The 15798-nt window shown below is 34.5% G+C and overlaps 1 protein-coding gene across 7 annotated transcripts in view; it reads right to left on the reverse strand.

Moving 5' to 3' along the window:
- CDC27 (cell division cycle 27) overlaps positions 1 to 15798 on the reverse strand; it is a 75709-nt gene that overhangs the window by 38756 nt on the left and 21155 nt on the right. For 4 of the 7 annotated variants that reach the window (XM_035030403.1, XM_035030402.1, XM_035030400.1 and 1 more), the window contains exons 3-9: positions 10791 to 10938; positions 9092 to 9217; positions 5475 to 5572; positions 4584 to 4738; positions 4272 to 4483; positions 3185 to 3299; positions 225 to 340 (exon numbers count right to left, since the gene is read on the reverse strand). In XM_035030403.1, the coding sequence (XP_034886294.1) occupies positions 225 to 340; positions 3185 to 3299; positions 4272 to 4483; positions 4584 to 4738; positions 5475 to 5572; positions 9092 to 9217; positions 10791 to 10938 (970 nt within the window). Of the gene's footprint in view, positions 1 to 224; positions 359 to 3184; positions 3300 to 4271; positions 4484 to 4583; positions 4739 to 5474; positions 5573 to 9091; positions 9218 to 10790; positions 10939 to 15798 lie in introns of all 7 variants that reach the window. The other 3 variants (XM_035030401.1, XM_035030398.1, XM_035030397.1) reach the window with 1 other exon arrangement.

The following is a 15798-nucleotide window of genomic DNA, read 5'->3' on the forward strand; positions in this document are numbered from 1 at the left end:
ATACCCAGCGTGGGACTCGAACTTACAACCCCAAGATCAAGAGTCGCATGCTCTACCGACTGAGCCAGTCAGGTGCCCCTAGAAATTTCTAATTTGACACATTCAAAATTTATAATAGTCATTCTAGACTTCTTGGGAAAGTCAAAACCTGCCTAAAGTGAATAAAGTCATATTTTATAGCAAGAAAAGCCAAGAATATCAAATAATGACACCATAATAAATACCTTGTTTGTGGGCCAGAACTTTGTGTTTGTGCAACAAGAATTGGGGTTACCTCTCGACTATTTCCACTCTGTGAGAAGACAGACTTTGTTCCAGTTTGGCCGATTCTGGCAACAGACTGTAAAACACAAAAAGTCTAAGGTTTGTGAATTATAAATTGCACTGAAAATGGTAAAAGACACCATGATGCTCCCATCTACATTTTCCCAATGCAAGATTTCATAATATATACTGTCATCTGAAAACACAAATTACTGTCATTATTAATGTCAATTAATATATTAGGATTAACATCAAACTATTTCCTCATTTTAACCTCAGCATTTTTAAAAAAAGATTTTATTTATTTATTTGGGAGAGAGTGAGCGAGAGAGAGCACAAGCCGGGGAAGTGGCAGAGGGAGAGGGAGAGGAAGGAGCAGACTCCCTGCTGAGCAGGGAGCCTGATGTGGGACTCCATCCCAGGACCCTGGGATCATGATCTGAGCTGAAGGCAGATGCTTAACCTCAGTATTTTTATCTTTATACTATCCTTTCATTTTTCACTTTAGTTTTTTTTTTTTAAGATTTTATTTATTTATTTGACAGACAGAGAGACAGCAAGAGAGGGAATACAAGCAGGGGGAGTGGGAGAAGAAGCAGGCTTCCCGCGGAGGAGGGAACCCAATGCGGGGCTTGATCACAGGATCCCGGGATCATGACCTGAGCTGAAGGCAGATGTGTAACGACTGAGCCACCCAGGTGCCCCCTCACTTTAGGTTTTAAGGAAAGGCTCAAGATTCCTGAAAATTCCTAAAAAGCCTATAATTACATATTTTCCAGGTGGAGCTAAGTGTTACAAGAATTTTAAGACAGCTACTACTCTTAAGATTTATGATCTAACCCAGATTTATGATCTAATATAAAAAATAATAATACAAGAAGATTTTATATCCCTTCTTTGACACTTAAAGATATTCTGTAGTAGTTCAAAGGAATAAATTTTTTTAAATTACCTGATTATTTTCCATATTCTAAGCATTTTGCTCTTAGAATTACATTTCTTTCTAGTGTGTTCAATTTTTCATTAATTGGGTCTCTGTTCCCGTGGAGGAGAAAAAAGACTTCCTGCCCCTCTGCCTTCTCTAATTTATTACCTTACTTCTATTCATTTTCATCACTTCTTTATAAAATGATCTGTGACTGTTGTGGATATTTTTATTTTTTTTACTACCAATTTTCTTCAAAATTTATTACTTTGATAGCCACTGTACATAATTCTCAAACTTTATAATTATAATTAATAACTAATAATAACTTTCTCACCAGATATGAAAGCCTTATTTTGGCCTTTCATGTATTCAACACCACTGCTCACGTCCTCCTTTTGAAACTGTGTATAACTTCCAAAATAGTACGGTATCTTGATTATTTGTCTGAGCACTTCATGTGCAGGCCCTTCTTCCTTCCACTGTTTTAAATTAAGTATGCTCTGTGTTCCTTTGCTACTCTCTTTTCCTAGGAGAGCCTGGCTATTTTGACAGCTTTAACTATTATTTCTATCACCAGGCCATATTCTTTCCTCTATGACTGACTATTCACTAAATATTTTCATCTAATTTACTACCACCTCAAAATAAAACTTTATAATCCTTCCTCTTCTTCCTTCCCCAAGTTGGAACCTCTACATTCACCCAAGGGACAAAACTTAGAGTCAATTCTGGCCCTTCCTTACTTAACAAAGATCTGCACACAATATTCAGTTTGATATTTTTAGTTGATACTACATGCAGGACTACAAGTAGAGCTTTCCTATGAATGTCTCATAGCAGGGTAAGAAGAGAACAGGGGCAGAAGAGGATGAGACAGCAAATGGCTTTATTGTTTGGGTACTGAAATCACCTACCCAGCACTGACTAACTTGTCCTTGATTGCTATGGCTTGCTGGTTTTGGCCTACTTCATCTGGCATGCTGATTACTATCCTACTATGCCTTCTTACAACTGTAATAGACTAATTTCCACAATTATACTTCAGGTAGCTGCCAACTCTTAAAAATGAGATTTAAGGTAATCCATACATTCAGTACTTTGCAGCCTTTTTTTTACTACTCTCAGAGTTTCTATCACTACTCATTAAGATGCCATTATAGAAACAAAATTTCACAGACTCTAAGGAATTTTTGGAGTAAAAAGAGTAAGAACAAAAGTCTCTAGGAGGGTAAAGGGTTTATATCAGTCATATACTAGTATGACTTACTTAGCTTCCATTTCTTAAACATCTATTAATGATGGCAATATGCATTTTAAATACATAACCTAATTTAATTCTCACAGAAGGTAACCCTGTATCACAGACCTGTTTCAAGGAAATGGCACTCTGACCTTTAATGCCACAGATCTATAGAAAAGAACATTATTTAAAAGTCTCAAGACTTGTTGCAGTATTTACTATAAGGATACTGTCAAATATTTTTTATTTTATTACACATTTACTATAAAGTTACTATACACCTATGAGAATCCGCCATAAAAAACTTTATTATCAGAAATAGCTGGCTTTATGCAAGTCAATTTTTTTTCATGTTAATTAGTACACTTAAAAGATAAATACAGTCGGGACAAGTAAAACAATGGCAGGTGTAATTTCTGTTATTTATATTCAAAGTGATAGAAACCATCTTAATTTTGTTTAAAAAGGGCAAATCAAAAGTAAAAATCTGAATGTTTATTTAGCTACATGCTAAAATAAACTATACTTGGAGGTTATAATTTTACATGGCCAAAGAACAACCAGCTTTATGTCTCCTACTATATAACCAGCAGCTTATGACAATGATGGCCTTCTTTTACATTTAGATCAACAACTCTAAGGCAGTAGTCATTATATAAAATTAGATTCTCTCTGAAATTGCCTTTAACAGATTGGAATTGTAAATAAATTTCTTTCATCAACATCAAAACTGCATTTTACATGGAAAATACCTTTTTTGAAGGGGCTCCAGTAGATGGCACGTCAATTACAGAAGATGTATTAGTGTAGTTTTGTAAATAGGATCCATCTCCAGGACTTGGGGTTTCTAATGGCAAAATCCCAAAACTGAGAAGAGGTTGAAATCAAGGTGTCAAAAAGTCATCAAGGCATATATAAAGCAGCAGTATACTTAAATTAGAAGGTCTAAAAGGAAGAGAATGGCAAATCAGTCTTGGGGGCAGTGAGGATCTGAGGGGCAGATTTAAAATAAGCTGTGAATGTAGACTATTCCACCCACCATTACTAAATTAAAACGAAAAAAAAAATCAAACAAGGAATTAAATTGAGCAACAACCACTGATCTCAGGAGATTTACTGGAAATGAAGAATGGCTTTGTAAAAGCAAAGATCCAAATGATCAAGTTATTTAAAATTCTTGGAATTTATGGGATTTAGACACTGTTCCAGAGACTGTCTCTAGAGACCACTGAATCCATCTGTGGATTCAGGGTGTTGTTGTAATCTCATGGTCATGCTATTTTAGTAACTCTCTGGCCCCGGGACCCAATTCATAGTGTCTGTTCTAACACAGAATTTTTTATTTTGACACTTTTGGATAGGTATCCTCTGGTCTGGGTTCCTGTATTTATACACATATATACCTCTAATAATTTTGACAAAATATTTCCTATTGATAGGTGTCAATCCTTCTTCCATGGTTTGGAAAACAGTACTTTAACAATAATCACTGCTGTAACTCTGATTATAACAAAAGCATTGCAACATTTCAAAAGGTTCACTGATATTCACTGACACACAGCCAAAAAGACAGTATCTTTTAACACATACAGTAGCTGAAGAAGGCATATTTAAGAGTTTTACATTTTTCTCTAATATTTAATAATAAATTTTTATCACAGGTATTGTATCTCTTTTACTTCATTTTCAAAACAGGTCCATTATTGACTTACTAAATGCTTCCATTTCCATAATGATTTAGAAGTTGCTGTTCATATTAATTTATATTACTAATAATATGAATTATTATAGATCATTTACTATTATAGCATATTTTAAAGTATGTTTTGTTTGTCTTACCTTGGGGTTAATGGGCTAAGAGCAGCTGGTCCTCCTAATAAGCTTCGACCAGTTTTTGGTTTATTTTGAACCTGTTTAGATAATATGGAAGTTCCTGTTCCAAGAGGGACAGTATCTGGTGAAATTACAGCTGAATCAATATAAGACACTGAGGAATCTGTATTCAAGGAGTACTTTGAATTGGAAGATTCTAAATTCAGTCTGTTTAATTCCTGAAACAGAAAATTTCTACCATGTCATTTATGATACATTATTTAGGTCATTCTTTCCTGTTTTTCATAATATTTGAACACTAGCATATGATACACTTACAATTGTGTCCTGGGGTGTTTCTGTAAGAACGGTCTCAGGCTGTCTGTGAGATAAACTATGATTAGATACTAGTGTTGTGCATGAGCTGGGCAGACAGTTGCTAAAGTTCTGTAAAGATGTTAATTTAAATGTTTGGTCAGGATCTGGCTTTTCACCTGTAAAGGGAAAAAAAAATGTATGCCTCTGAGATGAGGATTAATATCTTTTTTCAAGTATGCACAAATTAGTGGAAATAAGGCCTTATCCAGTGTTTTAAAGTTCTCCTATCTGTTTCAGCTAATCAAATTTACCTCCCAAAAGTCCATCTATCAATTTATTATAAAAATTTACCCCTCAGATAAAGCTATAAATTTAGAAATTAAATGGAACTACAATAACACTGATTTTAAATATAATAAATCATCGGAAAATGCAGACTTCTGTGTTTCTTTTAAAGCAGAAAGCAACTAGTTCCCACTTTACTCAAAGTAAGGAGTGATGGTTGAGAGCTGAAACCCAATAGACAGTTAAGTTTTAAGCACTTCCATGTATACATACACAGTTTTAAAATGATCGTTCATGCATCCTAGAGCACATATACCAAGGCACTCTTTCCCCATACTGTCCAGGTCTTATTTACATTAACAGTTTCTGCTCCAGGCATTCTATTAATTTCTTTCCTTACCTAGAAAGCTAGTGTTATACTCACAATACAACTCATTCTAGAGAACACAAGGCCACATCATTCCTTAAACATGATTCTATTGCCTTAATTCTTGTTCTCAATTTTAACAGCCTTTAGCTTTGAAAAATATTTTTCTTGTGAATAATTTGTATCACTTTCCAAAAATTGAGGAGGAGGAAAAAAAGAGTAAGTAGGGGAACCCCCCCCAGCTGCCTCTACAAACCTACCTATTTCACATAATGATTCAAAGGGGGACCAGAGGAAAGGATTTAAACTAAGGCTCTTTTGGTAACATTCTGATCCTTTGGCAAGCCGATCTGTCTTGCTGTAAAGACAAACAAAGAGATTAGACAAGCTACACAACCCAAAACATTATAAATTTTTCAAACAAAAAATTAGGTACTGTTATATATGTATTTACAATACATATATAAGTTCTGAGAGCACTCTTCTTGACAAGTCCCTAAATTACCAATTTCCCCTTCTTACCATTCTCCGATCTCTATTATTTAAGGCAGTTCAAATCAAAAGTCCGGTGAAAGCAAGAACATGAATTGAAGGGAATGTTACCTTAATAAACTATCAACGCCTTCTTGAAAATTTAATTGCTTTTAATTTCCTGTCAGATACTAGAATTACTGAAGGAGAGATGGACAATATCCAAATATTTCAGTCTTATTCTTAATTTTTAATGTAATATCCCAGTGGTAATTTTGAAAGTGACTTAAATGCTTTAAATATAGCATTTTTAAATAATCAGATCTTCTAATGAAGTAGAGGTGGTGGCTTTTTTTTTTTTTTAAGATTTTATATTTAAGTAATCTCTACACCCAACATGGGACTCGAACTCACAACTCTGAAATCAAGAGTTGCATGCTCTACTGACTGAACCAGCCAGGTGCCCCGAGGTGGCAGCTCTTAATGAGAAAAGTTTCCCAAAGAATTGGGGTGAAAAATTATTTAGATGGTACTGGGAAGAAACCAGTTAATCTAAGAACCAGACTTATTATTGGTTGTGTCCTGAACATAGAAGTCTCATGAACTACTGTAGACAAAAAGACCAATAAAGAGATAAAAAAGAGGGGCGCCTGGGTGGCTCAGTCGGTTAAGCATCTGCCTTCGGCTCAGGTCATGATCACGGGGTCCTGGGATTGAGTCCCGCATCAAGCTCCCTGCTCAGCGGGGAGCCTGCTTCTCCCTCTTCCTCTGCCTGCCGCTCCCCCCTGCTTGTGCTCTCTCCCTCTCTTGCTCTCTCTCAACTAAATAAAAATTTTTAAAAATCTTAAAAAAAAGAGAGATAAAAAAGATACCCTAACAAGCTATAGCTATAAAACTACAACAGGTATATATCTAGATTACTGGGTACAATTTTGGTCATAAGACAGATACATGATGGCTGAAATGAAAAACCACTTTTTTGGAGCAGAGTTTTCTCCCACTGGATATTTCACCTTGTAATATTTATGATGAATAAAAGGAACCCATCCTTATTCTTTTAAAGAAAGGGGGAAAAACCCTTCTTCGTGGTTAAGGCCTGATTCAGCTGTACCTTCAAGCTTTTAATAATCTTGTTTAAAAATAATTAGTAACACATATATAGTATTTTTGTGATTTTAGCACTTTATTTTGTTTTATTAAACTTTATTTTGAAATAATTTTAGACTCATATACAAGTTACAAAAATAACAGAGTTCCCATGTACCCTACACCCAGCTCCCTCAATGACAACATTTGACGTAACCATAGCACAATTATCAAAACTGGGAAATTGACAATAGCATAAACTAAACCACAGACTTTATTTGGATTTCAGCAGTTCTTACATGCACTCGTTTATGAACAGTTTTATGAAGTTTTATCACATGTATAGATTTGTGTAACCACCATCACCACAATCAGGATACAGAACTGTTCCAACAGCCCAGAGAAACCATACCTGCCTCTGCATGGCCATACTCTTGCCTCAACTCTACCCTCTGATCTGACTACTGATCTGTTTCTATCATTATAATTCTATCATATCTATGTTTCATGAGAAATTCTGTTGCTCTGCATCCTCACCAGCACTTGGTATTGTCAATTCTTATTTTAGCCATTCTAACCGGTGTGTAGTGGTTTCTAATGGTGTTTTTTATTTGCCTTTCCTTAATAGTTAATGATTTGGCACATCTTTTCATGTGCTTACTTACCATCTGTATATCTTCTTTGGTGAAATGTCCATTCAAATACTTCACCATATTCTAATTAATTTCCTAATTTCTAATTTTCTTATTACTGAGAATTCAAGAAACAAAACTGTTTCTACCAAGTCTTTCCTACTTACCATCTTACCCCTCCTTCTTTTTTTAATTTTATTTTATTATGTTATGTTAATCACCATACATTACATCATTAGTTTTTGATGTAGTGTTCCATGATTCATTGTTTTCATATAACACCCAGTGCTCCATTTAGTATGTGCCCTCTTTAATACCCACCCCCCTCCCCTCTAGAACCCTCAGTTTGTTTCTCAGAGTCCATAGTTTCTCATGGTTCGTCTCCCCCTCCCATTTCCCCCCCTTCATTTTTTCCTTCCTGCTATCTTCCTCTTTTTTTTTCTTTTTTAACATAAAATGTATTATTTGTTTCAGATTACCCCTCCTTCTTAACCAGGTAGAACTAATTATTTCCTCCTTCAGACAAAATACTGCTCAAATTTTATCACAGCATTTTTATTGTGATGATAAAAACTTACAAACTTCTGAGTTTGAGGGCAGGGACTGTGAGTTATTTATCACATTCCCAGCGTTAAGTACTGTGTCTAGCTAGCCATAAATGGAGGATAGATCTCAAAATTTCTTGAATAAATGATAAGAATAATCATAGTTGCATGAACTAAAATTCATTACTCCAAGTCCTTTTACTAAAATAAATAAAGATATTGATATTATATCTTTACTTACTCCTGTTCTCTAAAGAGTGGTGTCATCTGAAAATGAGCCCCAAAATTCAGCCAAATAATTTATTCTGTTCAAAAAGATATTTTCAAGGTTTTTAAAAAACTACTATTCAAACTAGCCTCAATTTATCTTAAAATAGATGCTTTCCTAACTCTTTAGAAAAGCAATCCTCAACCATTTCTCCTACAGTATGTAACAGGTTACATTTATACATGCGATGCACTCCCATGGGCAGCTGGAACAATTCCTATTACCTACTTATATCTCCACCCTCTAGTCCCCAACTCACAATATTTCAGAATAAAAATCAGTGCGAATATTATTATAGTGATGACTTTGAATTCATTCTCACTTGCTTTCAAAAGACTAAATTTAAATAAATGTAAAGAAATTTTAAATACGTTTAAAATTCTTTCCAAATCACTATTATTTCAACTACCCTTGTAGAAAGTTTCTTATGACATGCCTCAAAATTAGTGTGGTGAACCAGATGGGAATTACTATTCTTTATTACTGAAACTTGCCTTCAAGCCTTGTTCTAAGGAGCAAAGGTGATATTTAATATTAGAGAAAAAACTTCACTCATTTCTTTTTCCTCAGTGGATCACATGAAGATATTCTCCGCACCCAAGGTAAAAAAAAAAAACAAACAAACCATATGTGCACTCAATTATTTATTAGGTAGTGTTGCTGTAGCTACTATCATTAAGGCAAAGTGGATAGTCAAAAATGGGATCAACATCTCTACTACTTTATAGGTTTAACAAGGTCATAGAACTAGAAGACTGTGTGTACTCTTCAGCCAAGCGCTATTTGATAAACACAGATAATGTAAGTTTTTTTTAATTGCAAAGACTTCTAGCACTGGAAACAATCTTCTGGTAACTTGAATCATTCTTACTTACCAATATACATGTCCCAACAATGAAAGAGTAAAGCAAGCTGAATCACCAAACTCAGTTACAATATCATCATGGCTTTTCTGCTTATTAAACACTCCACCAGATAAGATCTGTTCCCCTTCTGCAAGCCTTTAAAACACAAATTTACAGATTAACAAAAGTCAGTATAAAAAGTACTGTGTGTAAAGACGTTCTTCATTACCAATGTACTTCCTTATATGGAGATAGATAAAGTAAGAAGTCCATAGCACCTTTAGAACAGTAATAACCATGTATTTAGAATTACTTGGAAGACTGGGAATTTATGATCTTAAAATTCCAGTCTTGTCTTTAAAAACAGAACCAGTTAAATTTAGTCTCTGTATGTACAAATGTAGTCTGAGCAACATACACATTACTCATGTCAAAAGAAATGGAAGGCCATTATACTGGGGGAAAATGGGAATGTTTCTTCATTAACAGATGTAGTGGCCCTTTTTAGTTCTATAATTCCTTGAAATAGGAATCAGCAAGCAAATTAAACAAGTCTAGCAGATTTTAACTAAAAACTGCATACTTAATGGTCTCAGTCATTTTTAGGTTTACAAATGAAACCTGAATAGCACTTCATCTCTTTTTATTTGTCAATTAATGTTTTCTTGATATAGAAAATCATAAGTGTTCCCCAAAGGAAAAAAAATGACCTGACTTCACTATATATTTTTAGCACATCAGAGTTTGTAATGGTTTCTGTTTTAAAGTTTTTTCCAAACATCATGTGGAAAACTCTCAAGTAAGTTTACACAGCATATCCTAAACATAAAAGGTGATATCTATAGTTCTTTTACTGTCAGAGAGACTTTTAAAAAACCATGAATACTTATAAATGGGATAAGAATGTCTAAGGTTAAGAATTGGCTTAAGAAATTAGCAAGTTAAATAAATTTTTAAGAATTTAACATTAGAATCTTTGAAATAAAAATAATTTAATAACAAATGTTTCAGAAATTTTATAGATATTTTAGTTAGCTTTAATTTAAAAGTCATCAGTTAGACAGTGGACAAATACAATATTATTAGTCTGTGGAGACTTCATGAGGCTTATTTGTGTCCTCTCACTATAAACCTACAAACTAAATTCACATATAGGCTTTTACAATTACCTATTTAGTCACTTTTAGCATTAGTGCATCTCTTTCAGCACAGAAAAGAGTTTAACAGAAGATAACTACCTATATCTATAGCTGCCTCCAGATTCAGAATAGGGACAGCTGACTTGATTTAATTTTAATGTTCAAAAGAAGTGTTCTCCTGAATCTGCCCCCTTGCTTCAAAGGGGTAGGAGCAGTGGTTCCCAGATAGAATGATCTTGAAAGGCAAATATTACGCAACTACCTAGACACAATGAAGCGTTAATCTCAGGTGAACAGGTAAGGAGGTTTTACACTTCAGATAATTTTGGAAAATGACAGGAATTAGTTATAACCTAAGTTTCTCCAGAGCTAAATTCTATTATTTATTATCATAACAATGAAATCTCTCCATAACAGAAATGGTAATGCCACAGGCAACAGTATAAACATTTTAAGTTACTGAAATAGACAAATCTCTACTATCAAAAAAGAGGAGAAAGGGAATCAGAGTTTAATCTATCAAAAGGATTTTATCCAAAATTTTACAGTGTAAGTAAACAAAATTAGATAGAAAAGATTTAAAAACTTACTTGCTGAGATCAACACAACATTTTGCAAGCAGGTATTTACACTGCGGTGTAGTACAACTGTGTCCTTTCAAGAGTCTATATGCTTTATATGCCTTTCCTGAGCGGTAATAACAGGTTGCCAATAAAAACAAGGCTTCCTCTGAGTGTACTAAGAGCACATATGAAAAAGAATGGCTATTATTCAGTATGTTGAATGGTAATCACTGTTTATCTGGCAATAAACAAGTTTAGCAACAAAGTATTAGTCATGTTATTTAATATAAAACAATCATTTATTAATCCAAATCTGAATGAGAAATACTTTACTGATAGAAATCTTAGTTCCCCAAGTCCTGATTACCTTCTTACAAAGAACCAAGGAAATAATACAGTGAAGACAGTCATGGTATTTTCTATAAATCCTTAAGAAAAGTGCGCGCTTATGCCCACACCCACACACCCGCACCTACCTTTAAAACAGACTACCAGTAAACTGTCTTGTTTTTTTGTAATATTTTTCTAATAGACTCTTTGAGAGAATAGAAGTTAAATTTCATGAGAGGGAAACTCAGGGTTATAAAGCTAATTATCAATCTGAGATTATTTTCTACATTAAAAAAGGACCAGATTTAAAAAAACAAACAAACACCCTTATTTCTAACACCAAATATACACTAAATTATATCCAAGATAATTTAAGACAAAAGAATATTCTACATTGTGAATACCCACAATGTTTAAACATTCAATTGACAGACTTAACACTTCTATAGCAATAATAATTATACTGCCCTGCAATGGCAAGAGTGGAATTATTCAAACTGTCCTCTAGTCTTAATATTAGGAAATATCCCAGGGCGCCTGGGTGGCTCAGTTGGTTAAGCGACTGCCTTCAGCTCAGGTCATGATCCTGGAGTCCCAGGATCGAGTCCCACATTGGGCTCCCCGCTCAGCAGGGGGTCTGCTTCTCCCTCTGACCCTCTTCCCTCTCGTGCTCTCTGTCTCTCATTCTCTCTCTCAAATAAATAAATAAAATCTTTAAAAAAAAAATTAGGAAATATCCCTTTTTACTTAATGAAATATGGCATTTTTTCCCTTATTTACTGTCTTCCAAACTGACCATCACCTCACTTCTATCCTTGCAAGTTCCCAACCAATCCAGGTGAAAGGCTGTAGATGAAACAACAAAAGAGATAGAGGGAAAATCACAAATCTGTGCTTCTAAAAATGGGTTATATAATAATCTCAGTGGGCTGAAGGATATTCTAAACCAGTGGTTCTAAAGTGTGTCCCTCTGCCAGCATCAGCATGACTTGGGATCTTGTTAGAAACAGAAATCCTTAGCTGCATCTCAGACACATTAAGTCAGTAATTCTGGGAGTGGGGACCAGCAACCTGTGTTGTAACAAACCCTTCAGGTGATTCTGATGCATGCTGAAGTTTGAGGATCATTGTTCTAAAGTACAAGATAAATTTGCCACATCCTCTTAAAAAGTGAACTTCACTCAAAGTTTGGGATAAAAAAGTAGGTAATTTGAAAGTCTACTCTTACAAAGGTTTTTTTGGGGTCATATACAGATGCAAGCAAAAACTAATAAAACCCTTCCTCTCTAGTCCATCTTATGATTTTTCATGAAACCCTAGTAGAAAAAAAATATGCAATGAATGATATGCAGTAAATGATAAGAAATTCTGGCAACATGTTAATGGGATGTACCTAGTATTAGTGCATCAGAAGCAAAAAAAATGAATAGGGAACTCTACTGCAGTGAGAACAAATTGTTAATTTCACTGAACTGTAAGTGCTAATTCACATAAATTAGAAAGTGTGATTTCTTCCTGATTTTGCAAAGGCCTAGTTTTGCCTTATAAGTTTTTAAAAACTATTGATTACACCAATAAACAACGGCTCCCCAAAACTAGTTTAACTTTTAGCCATAACAATCCTTCATCAAATGTTTTGTTTACAAATACCTGATTATGCTTAGGTCCATTTTCACTGCAGTAAAATTCCCTAATAACATAAAGATACCAAATATTCTGTGTGTGTGTGTGTGTGATTTTAGTGTCACACTGCAGTTACCTTTTTGAAGTGTAATAACTTAAAATCTACCAGTTCAGATGGGAATATGGATTGGAAGTTTAAGCACACCTTAAGGTTAATGAAAGGATAAGATACTGAAGTAAATCCAGAACTTGAAGGGTTGTGAAAGACATGGAGAGACCTGGGTGGTTTTCGAGGCTCCCCAGAAATAACTGGACAGTCCTAAACACTGAATCAGTAGTAAGGAGTTATATAAAGCTAAAAAGCATAGACTATTAACAAATGGATTTCATCTGGAACAGTAACTCCAACTGACTGACAGTGGCTGCCTCAAGTGCTGAATTCAGAAAAATTCTAAGGCTGACCATGGCTAACTAGTAAATGTGCAGATATCAAAGTAACAGGACCTAGAAATGGTTATAGATGTCTGCATGACATTTATTTACCATCCTTAGAGCCTTAATTAAAATACGCGATTGGGAATTATAAGGTCCATAATATACTTTATAATCAGAAATAAAGTGAACATTGACTCCACACAGTCACTCTTAATGTAATATTGAGAAATCAATCATGTACTAGTTAAATTATGGTATATCCATATGATGGAACACTCTAGAAATGTCAAAGAAAAAGAAAGACATAGAAATATTTCTAGAATGCATTGTTAAGGGAAAAAAGCAAAAACAAAAAAGAAGTTGTGGAACAATACTGAAACTCCTCTTCTCACAAACAGATTAGGCTTCAAAAACTGAAAGGTCATTTCATGTAAGTCCAAAATAATTAAGAGGGGTTTAGGCTTGCATCCTCCAGATACATTTCCATCAAATTGGAAGGTGAATTAGTCCCTCAAAGATTTCAAATCAGATAAGACACCCCTTCTTGATGTTGACTTACAATGTAAATGAGCAGCCTTTTTCCAAAGTGGACCAGTTTTGGCAAGACTTAGAAGTCTGAGGAGATGAAGGTTCTCTAGCCTTGATAAAGTCTATAATTATCATAGAGAACTGCTTAGAGGTTAGACTACTCTGTTTGCGGCCTTATCATGAACTCAACATTGTGAGTATTCAAAGGGCATAGAACCTATGAAATCATCTATGATTTGTGACACACTTTTCATCTTGATTATCTTTTAAGTCCTTAAATCAAGGATGGGCAGTACAGCACATGCATTAGAACTATGGACTCTAGAGCCAAACTGCTTGGGGTCAGATTCCAGCACCACCACTTACTAGCTTCATGACTTATGGCAGGTTAACTTCTATGTCCCTCAATTTTTTTATCTGTAAAATAAGGATATTGATAGAGATAATGAATAGAGATATTGATCTCTAAGGTTTGCTACCAGGATTAAATGAGTTAATAATAAGAGAGTACTGAGGATAGTACCTGACACATAGTAAGAGCTATATGTGCTATTATTAAATTATCATTGGCTTTCTCCTAAATTTATAATATCTGAATAGTCATTTGATAGTAATATGGGTTATACATACATGACTTGAGCCACAAGCTCAAATAATTCCATTTCATTACTAACTTTTCTTTTGCTGAAGGATTTCAATTGCCTGGGTGCTTTGCTTTTCAGATGCTGCATGATTCATTCCATCCTTTAGAGTCATTTCTTTTGTTCAATACCTCATTTACATATACAACTTCAGTATTTTAATATTATTCCCACTTTTTATTTTCTCTAGTTGTTTACATCCTAAATTTCAATACTAACTGGTTTTATATTTGTTGTATATGATAGGGTTAATGGTTTAAGATACTTTGAAATCATGCTTAGAGTAAATATACCACAGGTAAGAGGGTGGAGGAAGTTTCAGAAAGGCTCTTTAGTGTTGGTGGGGAGGGGGGAGGGGCAGTGGCCATACATAAGGAGAAAGCAGATGGCCAGATTGTGCAGGGCTTTGCAAGCTGTCTAACGATTTAGGGATAAATCCTCTGAAGCATTTTAAGAAAAGTAAAGAGAATGGGTTGATTTAGGAAGTGGAAAGAGAAGAGGCAGGGAAGGGTAGATATGGGAAAACCAGTTAGGAAGCTTTTTTAGTAAGAGATGTCTTAGATTAGTGTGCTAACATAAATCCAGCTTTGCATGCATTGAGTTTGGTGTGTGTGATGTTTGTGTGAAACAGCTAAGTTAATGCAATGAAACAGTTGAGTCTCGTATAAAAAAAAGGTTGTTGGGAAGAGTTAAGTCTTAATCACTAACACATTATAAAAATGAAAACTATGACAATTAAATAGCATCATCTTTTTCACTGGCAAACATTTAACTATGATAGTAAAACATTAGGCCAATGGGCCAGACATCCTTTTGGAGGCCCCCCTCCCCAAATGTAACAAACTGACTGAATTTTTAGACTAGATATATGTATTAAATTTTCCAATAATGACCTAAAAATGAAACATTATGCCACATCATTAGTAGCATTCCGGACATTTCCCCTCAATGATGACCTTAACATAAATTGGTAAAGAAGTTTTTTTAAAAATGTTGCCATTTGTAGTCACGTATTTCTGTGAGTTTGGGCTCTCAATATCATAGCTTAGAGCAACAGATGCTGAACCTTTTACTCTGGTTCACTTCTCTTCAACTAAACCCAATTTACTGAAATCAATACACCCAGTGCAATTTCTACATCTGGCCCATTAATCATTAAGACAGGTAGAAACCGGTGAACAATTTTATGGTAAACACATAAAATGTATTCATACTTAAAAATAAACATTTTGTAGTGTAGGATGCAAAATCTACATCAAGATAGAACACTAGATTTCAAGCAACTGTGAGCTTTTCATGAGGACCGTCAAAATAACTTAGGGAATACATGTTGACACAATGTCTTCAACTACTTCTTTTTCTTTGCTTTTCACCAGGTACAATCACCAGTCCCATATGGTCTCATAGATAGCAAATTTTCATCTTTCCCCAGAGGCCCTGGGCATTTCCTTATGAAATAAAATGCACACAAAACTTAC

Source organism: Mirounga leonina, unplaced genomic scaffold, assembly GCF_011800145.1.
Source record: "Mirounga leonina isolate KUSES-001 unplaced genomic scaffold, KU_Mleo_1.0 Mir_364, whole genome shotgun sequence".
In the NCBI taxonomy this organism is placed as follows: Eukaryota; Metazoa; Chordata; class Mammalia; order Carnivora; family Phocidae; genus Mirounga; species Mirounga leonina.